Source organism: Crotalus tigris, unplaced genomic scaffold (assembly GCF_016545835.1).
Source record: "Crotalus tigris isolate CLP2741 ecotype Arizona unplaced genomic scaffold, ASM1654583v1 scf7180000017740.3459589, whole genome shotgun sequence".
NCBI classification, from domain to species: Eukaryota; Metazoa; Chordata; class Lepidosauria; order Squamata; family Viperidae; genus Crotalus; species Crotalus tigris.
In genome coordinates, this window is record NW_024096607.1 from 442,471 (window position 1) to 455,852 (window position 13,382).

Below are 13,382 nucleotides of genomic sequence, written 5' to 3' on the forward strand. Positions count from 1 at the left end.
TCAATGCCCTGGGGGGATATGCGATAACCTAGGTAGTCTATCTTTTCCTGGTGGAATTCGCATTTTGAGAGTTTGGCATATAGGTGGGTGGCTCGCAGTTTCTTTAAAACTGCTCTGACAAGGTTGACATGTTCCTCTTTTGTTTCGGTGAAGATAAGAATGTCGTCCAAGTAAACAAGGACCCCCTTAAACAGGTGCTCCCTTAGAACGTCATTGATTAATTGCATAAAGACTGCAGGGGCCCCTTGTAATCCAAATGGCAAGACTTTGAACTGATAGCACCCCATGGAGCAGTTAAATGCAGTCTTCCATTCGTCCCCTTCCTTAATTCTCACGCGATAGTAAGCTTCCCTTAGGTCTAGTTTAGAAAAAAAAAATTTTTTTTTTTTACTTCTCTTGCGGGGAATTTGATTTCTGTCATCGTCCAATTTACCCAGGGGTTCCATTTTTTAAACCATTCCATCCCTAGGATCATTGGGCATTCCATGCCTGGGGTCACCACAAACGTTATGTCCCCCTCATGTTTGCCCAGGGAGAGGTGTATTGGTAGAGTGGCTAGGGTAGCTGGCACCCCCCCTGCTATGGATCCATCTAACTGGTCAAATGAGATTGGTTGTTCCAGTCTCCTGGATGGGATGCCCAGATTCCCCACTAGTGTTGGGCTAATGAGGCAGCGGGTGCAGCCAGAGTCTATTAAGGCTTTCACCTTCACGGCTTCGGGCATGGGGGGAATTAATATAGTCACTGTCTTGAAGATGGGTGCAATGCATCCACTTACCAGGGGTTCGCCCTCCGAGCTGTCATCTGAGGCGTCCACCAGCCCTGCGGTGTAGGCTGGAGTTCTTTCCCCCTGATGAGCAGAAGTGGGGGGGGGGTTCCACAATTTCTATCATTCTCATGGCAGTTTCTTTTGGCTTAGCTGAAGACTTTCCGGATTTGCTGATTGGGGATCTGTCTGTGTTGTGCTGGGGGGCTTTGGAGCGGAATTCTACAGCTCGATGCTCTTCTCTTCCGCACTTGAAACACCCCATTTGCTTCTTGGCTGTAGCCAATGGTTTCACTGGTTCGTGTGTCAACTCAGGTGGGGAGCGGCTCCATTGTTTTCCTCGACGGTGTCTCTTCAATGTGTCGATCTCTGCTTTCTCTGCCAAGATGTACCATTCCTCAAGTTGGTGTGGGTCCCCTCGGGGCAGGCAAGTGTCATATAGATCATAATTTAGTCCATCTTTGAAATGGCTAAGGAGGATGTCTTCTGGCCAGTTCAGTTTGCTGGCAATGGCCCGGAATTCTTGTGTATATTCAGCCACCGGGCGTTTGCCTTTCCTCATCGTTTTTATCCTTTCGCGGGCTTTGCGATCAGCCAGGGGGTCTTCAAATTGTCTTCTCAGAGAGGACATGAAACGGTTGAAGTTGCTGAGTTCTGGGGCATTGGAGTCATGCAAGTTCACCACCCAATCTGCAGCCGGTCCGTCCAGGGCAGATTGCACGATCTGGATGCGGGCTTTGTCGCTGGGGATGTCCTGCCCGTATTCCTCCATGTAGCTGAGGACTTGGGTTAGGAAAAACCCCAAGCGTGTTGGCTCCCCTTTGAATTTCACCTCCAACGGCGGACGTCTTGGAATGGATCGGTGCCTCCGTTGTTGGTGGTAGTGTCTTCCGTCCAGATCGCCATCTATGGTTCGGTAGGGGGTGTGGACTACTGGATCAGTAGATGTCCCCGGGGTTGCAGGTTCCACTTCCCCCTCGGTGTCTCTCCCTTTGTGGCTCCAGCAGCTGGGGCAGCTGTAAGGCTCATGATTCTCCTCTCCTAGGGAGCTGAGAGTTCTCTTCATCAGGTCAATAGCTTTCTCTAGGATCCAGTCTGAGTACGGTGCCCAGCTTTCTCCCTCTTCACTTGCGTGCAGGGATTTCTCCATCTCCTGCTTCCATTCTGGTTGCTTGGCCCATGTCAGGGTCACCTTTCTTGATTCCTTTCCCCATTCACTTGTCCACCCCAAGAATAAAACACCCAGATACAAACTAAGTAACATGATATACGCAGTACAATGCAGTGAGCCGTGAGCAGATCTGTACATTGGGGAAACAAAACAGCCACTTCATAAATGCATGGCACAACATAGGGGAACAAACCCATCAGGACAAGATTCAGCAGTCCATCTGCATTTAAAAACAAAGGCCACTCTTTCGAAGACAGCAAAGTCTACATTCTGGACAGAGAAGACCGCTGATTTGAAAGAGGGGTCAAAGAGGCCATCTATGTAAAAATTGAACAGCCCTGTCTCAACAGAGGGAGAGGATACAACAGCATCTATCTCCAGTCTACAACACAGTACTTTCAACAGTTCGAAGAAGCTCCATACCCATTTGTACTACTCAGGTGACCCTGATGACACAAATAAACCTCCAAGTGGCCTCAATAACTCTCTAAAAGAATGCAAATGACCAACTGTTTGCAAGGAGTATAAATCCTTCCATTCCCCACCATCTAATTGGAGCTGAAGAAACTTCTTAGATGATGGAATGTCTTCAAAAAAAACCAAGAAAGTCCACTTGCCTTGTGAAAAAGAATCTGGGATTTTTCAGAAGTGTTTTGCTATTGCCTCCTTCCTAGTACTGAGAGAATGTGATTCATCCAAAGTCATTCAGCTGGCTTTGTGCCCAAGGCAAAACTAGAACTCACAGTCTCCCAGATTCTATCTGATGCCTCATCCACTACAGCAAACTAACTCTGGATTGAAATGAAAGTCGAAGAAATGGAACTCATCTAAATGATTATAATGCAGCTAGAAGTCCTTGGTATGGTATGGAGAGTTGGGGAAGGTGCTCTGGCCATCTATTGGAATGTGCCATGTACTTTCTGTCACTGCTTGACAATCTTCCTCCTGCTTTGGATTGTTGTGAAGGTCCCAGCCCAGTTAAGCATGGAGTAAAACTACAATATGGTAGTCATGGAGGATTGACTTGCAAAACCTTTTTACACTAGTAAATCACTATCATGGCCTTAAAATTAAAAATTTGAGAGGTTTGTTTTCCTATTTTCATTTCATGTTATGTTAACATGTATAAACACCTATTAGGTGCATTTATGAGAAAGTAACATAAAACATAACCAGCCAAAAATGATTGCAATTTTATTATGCAATATAACTGAATGCAGGAAAGTTATTCAAACAGGACCAATGAAGCTAATGCATTTTCAAACAAGATGGCATATTTATGGCTTAGAAACTATAAACAAATATAACTGGTGAGGTATATAAGAGGTAGGCTGGCATTTTCATTTGTTGCTGATATTAATTCTAAAGGTCATCTTACATGCAATGTGGCATTTGATGCTCTTCATATTTAGCATCTATATTTAAAAATGCAGATAGCGTCAATTGATAATTACTAGGGTCATAACACATCATTATAGTAGAGCTTCCTTTTCCACCAGGGGTAGACAAAAAGACTCAGAAAAATCTTCCTTTCTTTGGTTATTCAGAACTTTTTGAAAAGGAATTGCCATCTTGTTGGATGATAGAACAAGAATGAAAATGGAAGCATAGTGATAAACACCATAATATACAAAACCAGGTTTTGTCCCACTACTACAGCCTTGTATTTGGCTAATACCACGACACCAGTAGGTTGAATATTATCAGTAGAAGAATACTTTCTTTGGAGTAAGGTAACTACTCTGAAACCAATTGTAAAATGACTTCTGTCAAAATCATGAAAAATCACAGAATAGCCAAATTAGCACATCATTTTAAACAAAAAGTAAATACTTTTTACTTGGTATAAGCTGCCTAGAGTTGTCTCTAGGCTAAATAGGCAGCATTCAAATTTAATAAATATCAAAAAAATATAGGGGAATAAATGACTTAAGATCTAATTATTGCGGTGATTTTGACAATGCTGATGGTGTTAAGTGGTGTCCTAGATATTTTGAGAATGCACCCAAGGGACCTATTACTACAGGTACTATCTTTGCTTTCTTTTGCCATGGCCAGTCTACTTTTGTTTGCAGGTCTTTAATTTTTTATGTTCTCAGTTTTTCTCTTCTATTCTCCTGTATTTAGATACTATTGAGACATCTTTGTCTTTCTTATTAATAATTGCTAAGCCTGGAAAGTTGTGTGGCAGTTGCTAGTCTGTTTGAATTCTAAAGTTCCAGAGCACTTTAGCTTCTTTCATGTTCTATTACTTTCTCTATTTTGTGGACCCACCAGTTCTTTCTTTGAGGCCATTTGTCTTTAATTTTTTTCATCTTTATTTATTCTCCTGAACAGAATGTGAAAATTAGTAAGTTAAGCAGCAAAAATGTTTGCCTGAGAGATCTGTTATGAAGAGTCAGCCAAGCAAATTCAACAACTAAAGTAATCTAACCCTGAAATATTGTAAAAGGACCCTATCCAAATGTTATTCAGTTGAAAACACCTACAGGTTTTCCTATGTAAGCAGAAAAAAACAAGCTGGAACTGTATTGCAACATTATGCTTTATATTTCCTAAAAAAAAAAATTGACTCCAGCACAACGGTGTCAGTAATAAATAGTTTAGTATATCACATTACTTACCTTTGCCTTTTTTATTTTTCAAACAGGGTGAACTGCAACATAAAATCAACTACCTATAATCAAGAATGCAAAGGCAATTTGCAATTTTAGCTAGCAATTTCCATTTGGTGGCATGGGCTAAGCTCATATACTTTTCACCTACACAAAAAGTTTGATGGCAGTAATTCTGTCAGTTTCAATTCTGAACTTGGAAACAAGAATTGCTCCCCCTTATGGGTATCATAAAAATACTGTGACAAATGATTTAGAACAGAGGTCCCCAACCTTTTGGGCACCAGGGACCAGTGGAGAGAGGTTTTTACACAGACCAGAGGGGGCGTGGTTTTGTGTGCTGCCTGCATCTTGCGGATGGGGCTTTGCTTGTTTGTGCAGACTGGCTGCTGGCATGCCGCGGCCCAGTACTGGTCCACAGACCGGGGGGGTTGGGGACTCATGATTTAGAAGAGTCCTCTTCTATATTTATGACCGCTGGCTAATTAGTACCTATTCTTGGTGATAACACCTGGACAATTTCTAAATTGGGCCACTTCAAGAAGCAGCTTGAAAATCACTCCATTAAAGACTTTGTGAACTTCAAGACAGCTTGATTATTTCTTGAATTGAACAATTTACTCTTCAGTTGCCACTAACTGGGAGGGAGGGAGGGAGAGAGAGAGAGAGAGAGGGAGGGAGAGGGAGGGAGGGAGAGAGAGAGAATGGGTCATACAGAAAAGGCAATTACTAACTTAAGAATTTAATTGCATCCTAAAACTTGAGGCTTCTATATTTCACTCTTTTTTCTTCAAGTAAACTCATTTATATAAAATGAATTATAAAAATGAGAAAACATGAGCTCTATGTTTTTCTACTAACTCACAGTTGAATATAAAAGAACAACACATATATTTTTAATGCATTTTCATATCCAGTTTGGACTTAACAAAAAATACCTAAGAAAAACCTGGTGTACTTTACATCAGGGGTCCACAACCCCCAGGCTGTAGATCAGCACCGGGCCACCACATGGCAGAAACTGGGTGTCATGCCTCTGTCTGAGCCTGAATCTGCGGAGGAAAATGAACTGGAACAGGACCCTATGGAGGCTGAGGGAGAGGTGTCTGTGGCTTCAGAGGAATGTGGGGAAGAGCACGCCGAGGCAAGCCCTTCAGGATTGGAACAGGAGAGGCAGAGTTCAGGCGATGAGCAAGGGCCCTACCACCTGATCCTAGAGCATGGAGAGGAGGGAACAACGCAGGCAGGCTCAATTACTCAGGAGGAGAGCATCCCGCCCTTCTCCATAAGGAACACCTGGAGATTTGAGATTTAAGGAGATGCTATGGGGAGGGGCATTTGTCAGGAACAAATGCTGATTCCTGGAGTGTGTGTTGTTGTTGATCTCTTGTTCTATGACTTCTGTTTGGGAACCTGGAAACTCGAACTATTGGATTGACTGACCACGTTACCTGAATGTTTAAAGACCTTGGACTGTATTTTGGATTCTCTCTTTTGAAAACTGCTCAGGCAAGCTAGGATTCAAACAGACTTGTTAAGTTTATGTTTTCTTCCTTGTTATCTCGATGGCCTTGAGTACTTTCTTATGCTAATCAGACTGTATTTGAACCTACTTTCAGCCAGAGTCGGCTGAAGGGGTGTGTGTGTTCTTTTGTTGGAGGCTTGCCAGAAAACATGGGAGCATTTGGGGAAAATTTGGAGCAATAAAAGAACTGTTTGAATTGCCAGCTGACTGCATTGCCTCTGTGCTGTGCCCTGGGTCATCATACTGGGCCGTGCAAACAAGCTTCACAGGATGCAGGCAGCACACGAAACCATGCCTCCTCCATCCACTGAAAAACCTTCACAGATCCAATCCCTGGTGCCCAAAAGATTGGGGGCCAGTGCTTTACATGGTAATCTTCATAATTCAATGAGATGCAATCATCTAACAATATCAATTAACTTTCAAGGCACGTTATACCAGCATCATTTAAATAATTATACAGAGTATATATTTTTAACCTGTTATCTTTCCGCGGGGTTGGGAGACATCTGTAGATCTTCATATTAACAAAGATATTACTTGGATAATGGAAAATCATTTAAAAACTCCAAATTAGAGGATATTCTTGTCAAATGTCTGTTCTGGAGAACTCTCTTTTAACAAGAAAAAATAAAGCATATTGTTTTTAGTCTAGTTTGAAAAAAAATGCCATAAAAACATATTGCCATAGTCAGGCTAGAGACTTAGTCTCTAAAGAAACAGTGCAAATTATTAATGAGGCAATGGTTCTGCTTTAGTGCAGTAGATACATTGACAGAAAATATAATACTGCATACAAGTAATATGCACCAATCTTTTCTGCAAAATATATATGGAAATGGCTAGAGGAATATGCCCAAACAAAGCACTTTTTAAAGTAATTGTTTCTATCTAGACCAGTGGTTTTCAACCTGTGGGTCGGGACCCCATTTGGGGTCGAACGACCATTTCACGGGGGTCGCCAAACAATGCAGTCCGCCATTTTTTCCCCCTTTTCCTTAGCTGTGCTACTCCCTTTTATTCTATTGGCTTTTGAAAACCAATAGAATAGACTCTCTTGAATAGAGTCTAATTCTATTGGCTTTCAAAAGCCAATAGGAATTGTCCAGGCTGTCTCTGCCCTGCTGAGCCCGCCAAAAGTCACATTCTGCAAACGGTGCTGCACCAGTTGAGTAGTCCTCGACTTACGACCAGTTGAGTAGTCCTCAACTTACGACCGGTTGGGGGTCGCGGCACTAAAAAGGTTGAGAACCACTGATCTAGACTTTTAGGAAATCTGGATGGATGAAAACAACACACATTTCTTATCTTTATTTATTTTTATTCAAAGCTTCTTACATATTTCTCATCCTCAAAAAAAGTCATTGCTTTTCCTTCCAGCCATTTAGATTTTTAAAAAGAAAGGATTTTTTTCTCCACTGAAAAAGGAAAGTGATCAAAAACTAAGAAATGAAATACAGGGTTACGTTATAGGTTGGCTTATCTTGTCCATAGAAAAGGCAGACTCTTTTTCAAACTTACAGCAGTCTGGGTAAGTATGAAACAAGAAGGCCAAGTAAACAGACTAGACAGATTTATATTTATTTTTATTTCTCATTACTCCCTGCACATATAAGAGGACTGAAGCTGAATTTGTAGAGAAGACTGGTTCTTAAGCCAAACTTTCTTTGTCAGCTCATTATCTTGGATCCCTGTATCATTATCCCAATCAACATTAACTCTGTCTAGGTAGAAATATTTACAGAAATGTGCACATAATGATATATATATATAATAAGCATTACTTAAGAAAAAAGTTATAGTGCATCAAATGTCCTTCTAACTGTAGCATAAAAAATAGGCTGAAAGACATGTTTTAAATAATCCAGAAATATAGAATTCTGACACTCTCCTTACCACCAAATACTAGCACAAAGCTAACAAATTCACTTGAAATGGTGAGGCAGCATGAGGTGGACTTTATGCAGTTTAGAGAGAGTGATAATGTTGAAATGGAACCGGTTTTCCATTGAGGCAGCAGAAACATTCTGAAGAACATGGGGACCTTCAATAGGAGGCAGCTGCATATCTTCTCCAACTTAATCAGTTTTTCTTCTTTGGAATGGCCTTTTCAATTATGCTTTTTTCTTCTGCTTGTTTTTTTATCTTGCCAAAAAGAGAAGAAGGTTTAAAAATGATGATTATGCAACTCTTCCTCTGCATGTGCAATTAATATTTCTATAGTTGGCCCATAAAAAAAAGTTTGTCCTTGAAATGAAAGAGAAACATTGGAAGAGAAATTCTGTCATTAGACATTCTCTGCCAGACTCTTCATTTGCACTTCTAAATATGACAGATTCATGTTGTCTGTCTAGTTTATGATGTAAGATTTATATGATCCTTAAAACATTTCAACTATAGGAATCATTTGACTTTTCCTATTGCTGGCATAGGGAATAGGCAACCATTTAGCTTGCTTTCATGTTGTGATTTCAATATGACAGGATGTGAAACGCAGCAGCAAGAACAATTCTAGCTAGAAATTACAAAGTTGTGAAAATACCTGTACCTCTTAAAACCTAAAAAATATAGGGCAATATCTACAAAGTACTTTAGAGTTTCAGTTCTATATCCATTATTGTTGAATCAATAGGGATTGCTTAGGAGTAGACTTGTACAGATTTGCAGTCTGAGTCTGAAAGAAGACAAGAGGAACATAGGGGAAAATAGATTGTATGTGTATATGTGTGTATTGATGCAATTTTACTTCCACTGAATTAAACAAATTATTTTTGAAATATCGTTTTTAGAAATCTATAAGTCAGCCAGCTGACTGCATCAAAATTAAAACAGAAAAATATGTTCTATCAGTACATTTTTAGTGTATTGAAAGAAAAGGGAGGGTACTTTGGAATACTATCTGACAAATTGATTGCTCTGTCTATAAACAAAGCAGGTGTCATTTGGAGAGAAGGGAGGGGAGATGAAAGGGGAAGGGAGGTTCATATTGGTCAGAGATGCTGTCCCAAACAGCATATGGATGCCAGAAAATTTGTTTCTACCATTTTAAATGTACTGATAGTATAGACTGGAATAGAAACGTATTTGGACTGTGCACTTCCCCAAACAGACAAAAAAACATAAATACTTAAAGCAGAGAGGGTCATCTGTTAATACGTGGTGACTATATTTATTAGGAGCCCCATGGGACACTAGTAGACATTGTGATATCATCTTCAATAAGGACAACTTAGGAGGATCTATGTCTTTTAAACTACCAGAGGTTAAAGGGATAACATTAGTACCTTAAGCTTTAAGCATCTATTTAGCAATTTGATTTCTCCAAATCATGAATATTTCTCTAACTTTACCTCAAATGGACAATTTAGATTTTAGAAATTGAAAAATATGGTTCTGTAACAAAAAAACTACATTACTTTGACAAAAATGCTTATTTATCATATTTATATTCTGCTTTTCTTTGTTGAAACAATCTAAAAGTGAGTGATTGTAACGTTCCTGCTTAGGAATAATTAATATCTTCTCTGGGTTAAGGCATAAATCAGTAGTCATGTTTAACATGACATTGGAGAATGAAATTAGACATGATTTAAATATGTTTTTGTGTTTAGTGGAAGGGGTATATAAATTAACAGAACTGATAGATAATATATTTAGAAATAACAAAATAACAGAGTAGGAAAGGACCTTGACTGTCTTCTAGTCCAACCTCCTGCTCAAGCAGGAGACCCTATACCTTTTCAGACAAATGGCTGTCTTAAAATCTCCAGTGATGGAAGGCAACCCTTTCCAATGATTAATTGTTCTCACTGTCAGGAAATTTCTCCTTCTTCTGCTGCCTTAAGGAAAATTCTAGAGCAAGTCATTGCTTTGAGAGGTGGGGAGAAAGGAATAGGCTTACCTGTCTTCTCTATGCTTTTCTTGCACTCCTGAACATGTTACGCTTGTTTCTTTTCCTGGAAAATTCTCTTCACTCATGTCACTATAACTGTCACTAAACAGAAAAGAATAAATAATTTAAGAATCCAGTTTTTACATAAAGTTTCTCAACTATCTATTTCTTACTGCAAAAGCAATCAGCATTGTTTTTTCAGATCTGTTCATATTGATGCAAGAATTAAATCAACTAACTCACTCATTGAAATCAATGGTGCTTAAAAATACTTAGCTTTGGCTTGATTCAGTCCTTAGGGTAATTATACAGTACTCATTTCATCATCTGTCTTCCTTTAGAAGGCATGTTAATTACCCCAAGAGGAATAAGAACTTCATTCTGTAACCATGTGATAAATTACCAAAATATAGAATATTAATCATAGGAAATAATAATTCATAAATGATGTGGTTGGCTGAATCAACTCTATTTTCATCCAATGAATTTGATATTAAGAAATTATTTTAATATTTTTTATAGTAGGATAAATCTACAAAGCCACTTTATGTTTTAAGAGCCATGGTGGTGCAGTGGTTAGAATGCAGTATTGCAGGCTAACAATGGAGACTGCAAGCAGTTCGCTTCAAGGTTGATTCAACCTTCCTTCCTTACGAGGATCCAAATGAGGACCCAGATTGTTGGGAGCAATATGCTGACTCTGTAAAATGCTTAGAGAGGATGGTAAAGCACTCTGAAGCAGTATATAAGTCTAAGCGCTATTTCTATTTAAAACAGTGTTTCACACGAGTCCGAAAGCTTGGAAGACAAAACCTCTGGTCCCAGTGACCGATCCAGATTGGATCCTACAGTGTTTCCCAAACTTGGCAGCTTTAAGATGTGTTGATTCTGACTCCAGAATTTCCAGCCAGTTGCCAAGTTTAAGAAATACTGCTTTAGAATGTAAAGGTTTTTTTTAATCCTGCTGGATCCAGAGAAAGATAAGTGGAGTTCTTGGTGTTTTAGTGCTACCTTTTCCCTTCTTAGTATCTTAATATTTATTGAAAAATTCTGTAGAGGACAAATCAAGGAAATAACAATGATTATAGTATGTGGTTTTATGTATTATACCAATCCAATCACTATGGTTTGTATACTACTCTTTATGACTTGCATGACAACTGTGACTCAACATTCAAAATATTTTGCATATTGTAGCATTTTGTGTGAATGTAGTCTTTTTTTTTATTGAAAATTTTTAAATTTTACAAAACAATACGGTTCCCTTCCCCAAACCCCCCAAACCCTCCCATGCCCTCCCCCGACCTTCCCAGAGCTGAATACAGGCTTAATTAATATTTTTTCAAAAAGTCTTAAAACAAATATAAACCATAAACAAATCTAAATACATTAATTAAAGAAATTGTAAAGTAGTTAACAATAATATATGTATATAAAAAAACAAAAATACAAGGAAATACGAGAAAATAGGAAGAAAGAAAAAGGAAAGTCTATAAAATATCTTAAATTTTAAGTATAAGTTATTGAAAAGCTAAATAATATTTTTTTATATCCAACTTATATTGTATAAAGTCTATGCATTTTTTCCATACCAAAAAATACTTCTCTTGCGATTGGTCTTTCAAGAAAGCGGAAATCTTTGCCATTTCCGCCAAATAAGAAACTTTAAAAAACCACTCTTGCAAGGTAGCAAAGATTCCTTCTTCCAACATTGCCCTACTAACAACCTTGCTGCTGTGATTAAATTTAACATCAATATAGTCTCTTTAGTATCACAATCAGAAACAATACCTAACAAAAACAGTTGTGGAGTAAATTTTACCCTTCTTCTAAAAATTCTTTGAATATTCCACCATATCTTAATCCAAAAAGCTTTTATATTTTTACATGACCACCAGATATGATAATAAGTAGCATCCAAACATCCACATCTCCAACATTTAGGCTGTAAGTCAGGATACATACGAGACATTTTTTGTGGATCAAGGTGCCATCTATAAAACATTTTGTAAAAATTTTCCCTTAAATTTTGGGCTTGTGTAAATTTAACATTCCTCACCCAAATAATTTCCCAAGTATCTAATAGAACCGGTTCATCAAAATTTTGTGCCCATTTAACCATACATTCTTTAACTAATTCTACTTCTGAATCCAATTCTACTAACACCCCATAAATTCTCTTAATATGGGTTCGTCTTTGATCTTTTATTTGTTTTAATAAATTCTCATCTTCTCTAAGTAAACCCACATTACGATCTATCTTCCACCTCTCCACTATTTGTCTATAATGAAACCATGAGTAAATAATATTTTCTTGTATTAAATCTTCCAAAGATTTTAATTGCCAATTTTTACCATCCCATCTAAGTAGTTGTGCATAAGAAACGCTATCCATCTTGACTCCTCTCCTTATCCCTTCAATCGCATGCCCCGGTATAGCCCATAATGGAATTTTAAAATCACTTCTATAATATTTCCTCCAAACCCGAAGTAAAGAAATCCTTATAATATGAGATTTAAAGACCCTATCAACCTTTTTATTAAAAATTAAATAGGCATGCCATCCAAAAAGTAAATCCCAACCCTCTAAGAGGAGTATTTCTACATTTGTTAAATTAACCCAATCACTTATTAATGTTAAAACCACAGCATCATAATACAATTTCAAATTCGGTACCTTGAGTCCACCTCTCTCACGAATATCCTGTATAATTTTAAGTTTTACTCTTGGTTTTTTCCCTGCCCAGATAAATTTGTTAATACCTTTCTGCCATTCATTTAAATTAACCTCATTCTTTAAAATAGGTATCATTTGAAATAAAAAAAGAAACTTTGGCAAAACATTCATTTTAATTGCCGCAATTCTTCCCAAAAGAGATAATTGCAACTTCTCCCAATTTTCCAAATCTCTTTGTATATTGACCCACAGCCTTTCATAGTTATTTTTGTACAATTTTGCATTAGAAACAGATAAAATAACCCCCAGATATTTTACCTTATTGACAACCTCAAAATCTGTCAACTTAACCAAAGTCTGCTTATCCAGATTAGTCATATTTTAGGCAATATTTTAGTCTTATTGTTATTAATTTTAAAACCCAAAACCTGTCCATACTGATGTATCAATTGTAATAACTCTATTACAGAATAAGTAGGTTGAGATAAGGTAACCACCAAGTCATCTGCGAAAGCCCTTAATTTATATTCTTTTTTATTAACTTCTATTCCTTTTATTTGCTGTGATTCTCAAATTTTAATCAACAATATTTCCAAAGTTAAAACAAACAGCAATGGTGACAATGGACAACCCTGTCTAGTCCCCTTCTCTATTGTAAACACCTCTGACAAACCCCCATTAACTATAAGTTGTGCCGTTTGCTTTTGCTAAATAACACCAAGAGCTTGTAAAATTT

The 13,382-nt window shown here is 38.1% G+C and overlaps 1 protein-coding gene across 6 annotated transcripts in view; it reads right to left on the reverse strand.

Moving 5' to 3' along the window:
* Nucleotides 1-7,381: 7,381 nt before the first annotated feature.
* CTPS2 (CTP synthase 2) overlaps nt 7,382-13,382 on the reverse strand; it is a 220,187-nt gene continuing 214,186 nt past the window's right edge. For 4 of the 6 annotated variants that reach the window (XM_039339887.1, XM_039339883.1, XM_039339891.1 and 1 more), the window contains 2 exons: nt 9,979-10,071; nt 7,382-8,324 (listed from right to left, as the gene is read on the reverse strand). In XM_039339887.1, coding sequence (XP_039195821.1) covers nt 8,258-8,324; nt 9,979-10,071 — 160 coding nt within the window. In that variant the 3' untranslated portion in view covers nt 7,382-8,257. Of the gene's footprint in view, nt 8,325-8,365; nt 8,752-9,978; nt 10,072-13,382 lie in introns of those variants that run through there. The other 2 variants (XM_039339886.1, XM_039339884.1) reach the window with 2 other exon arrangements.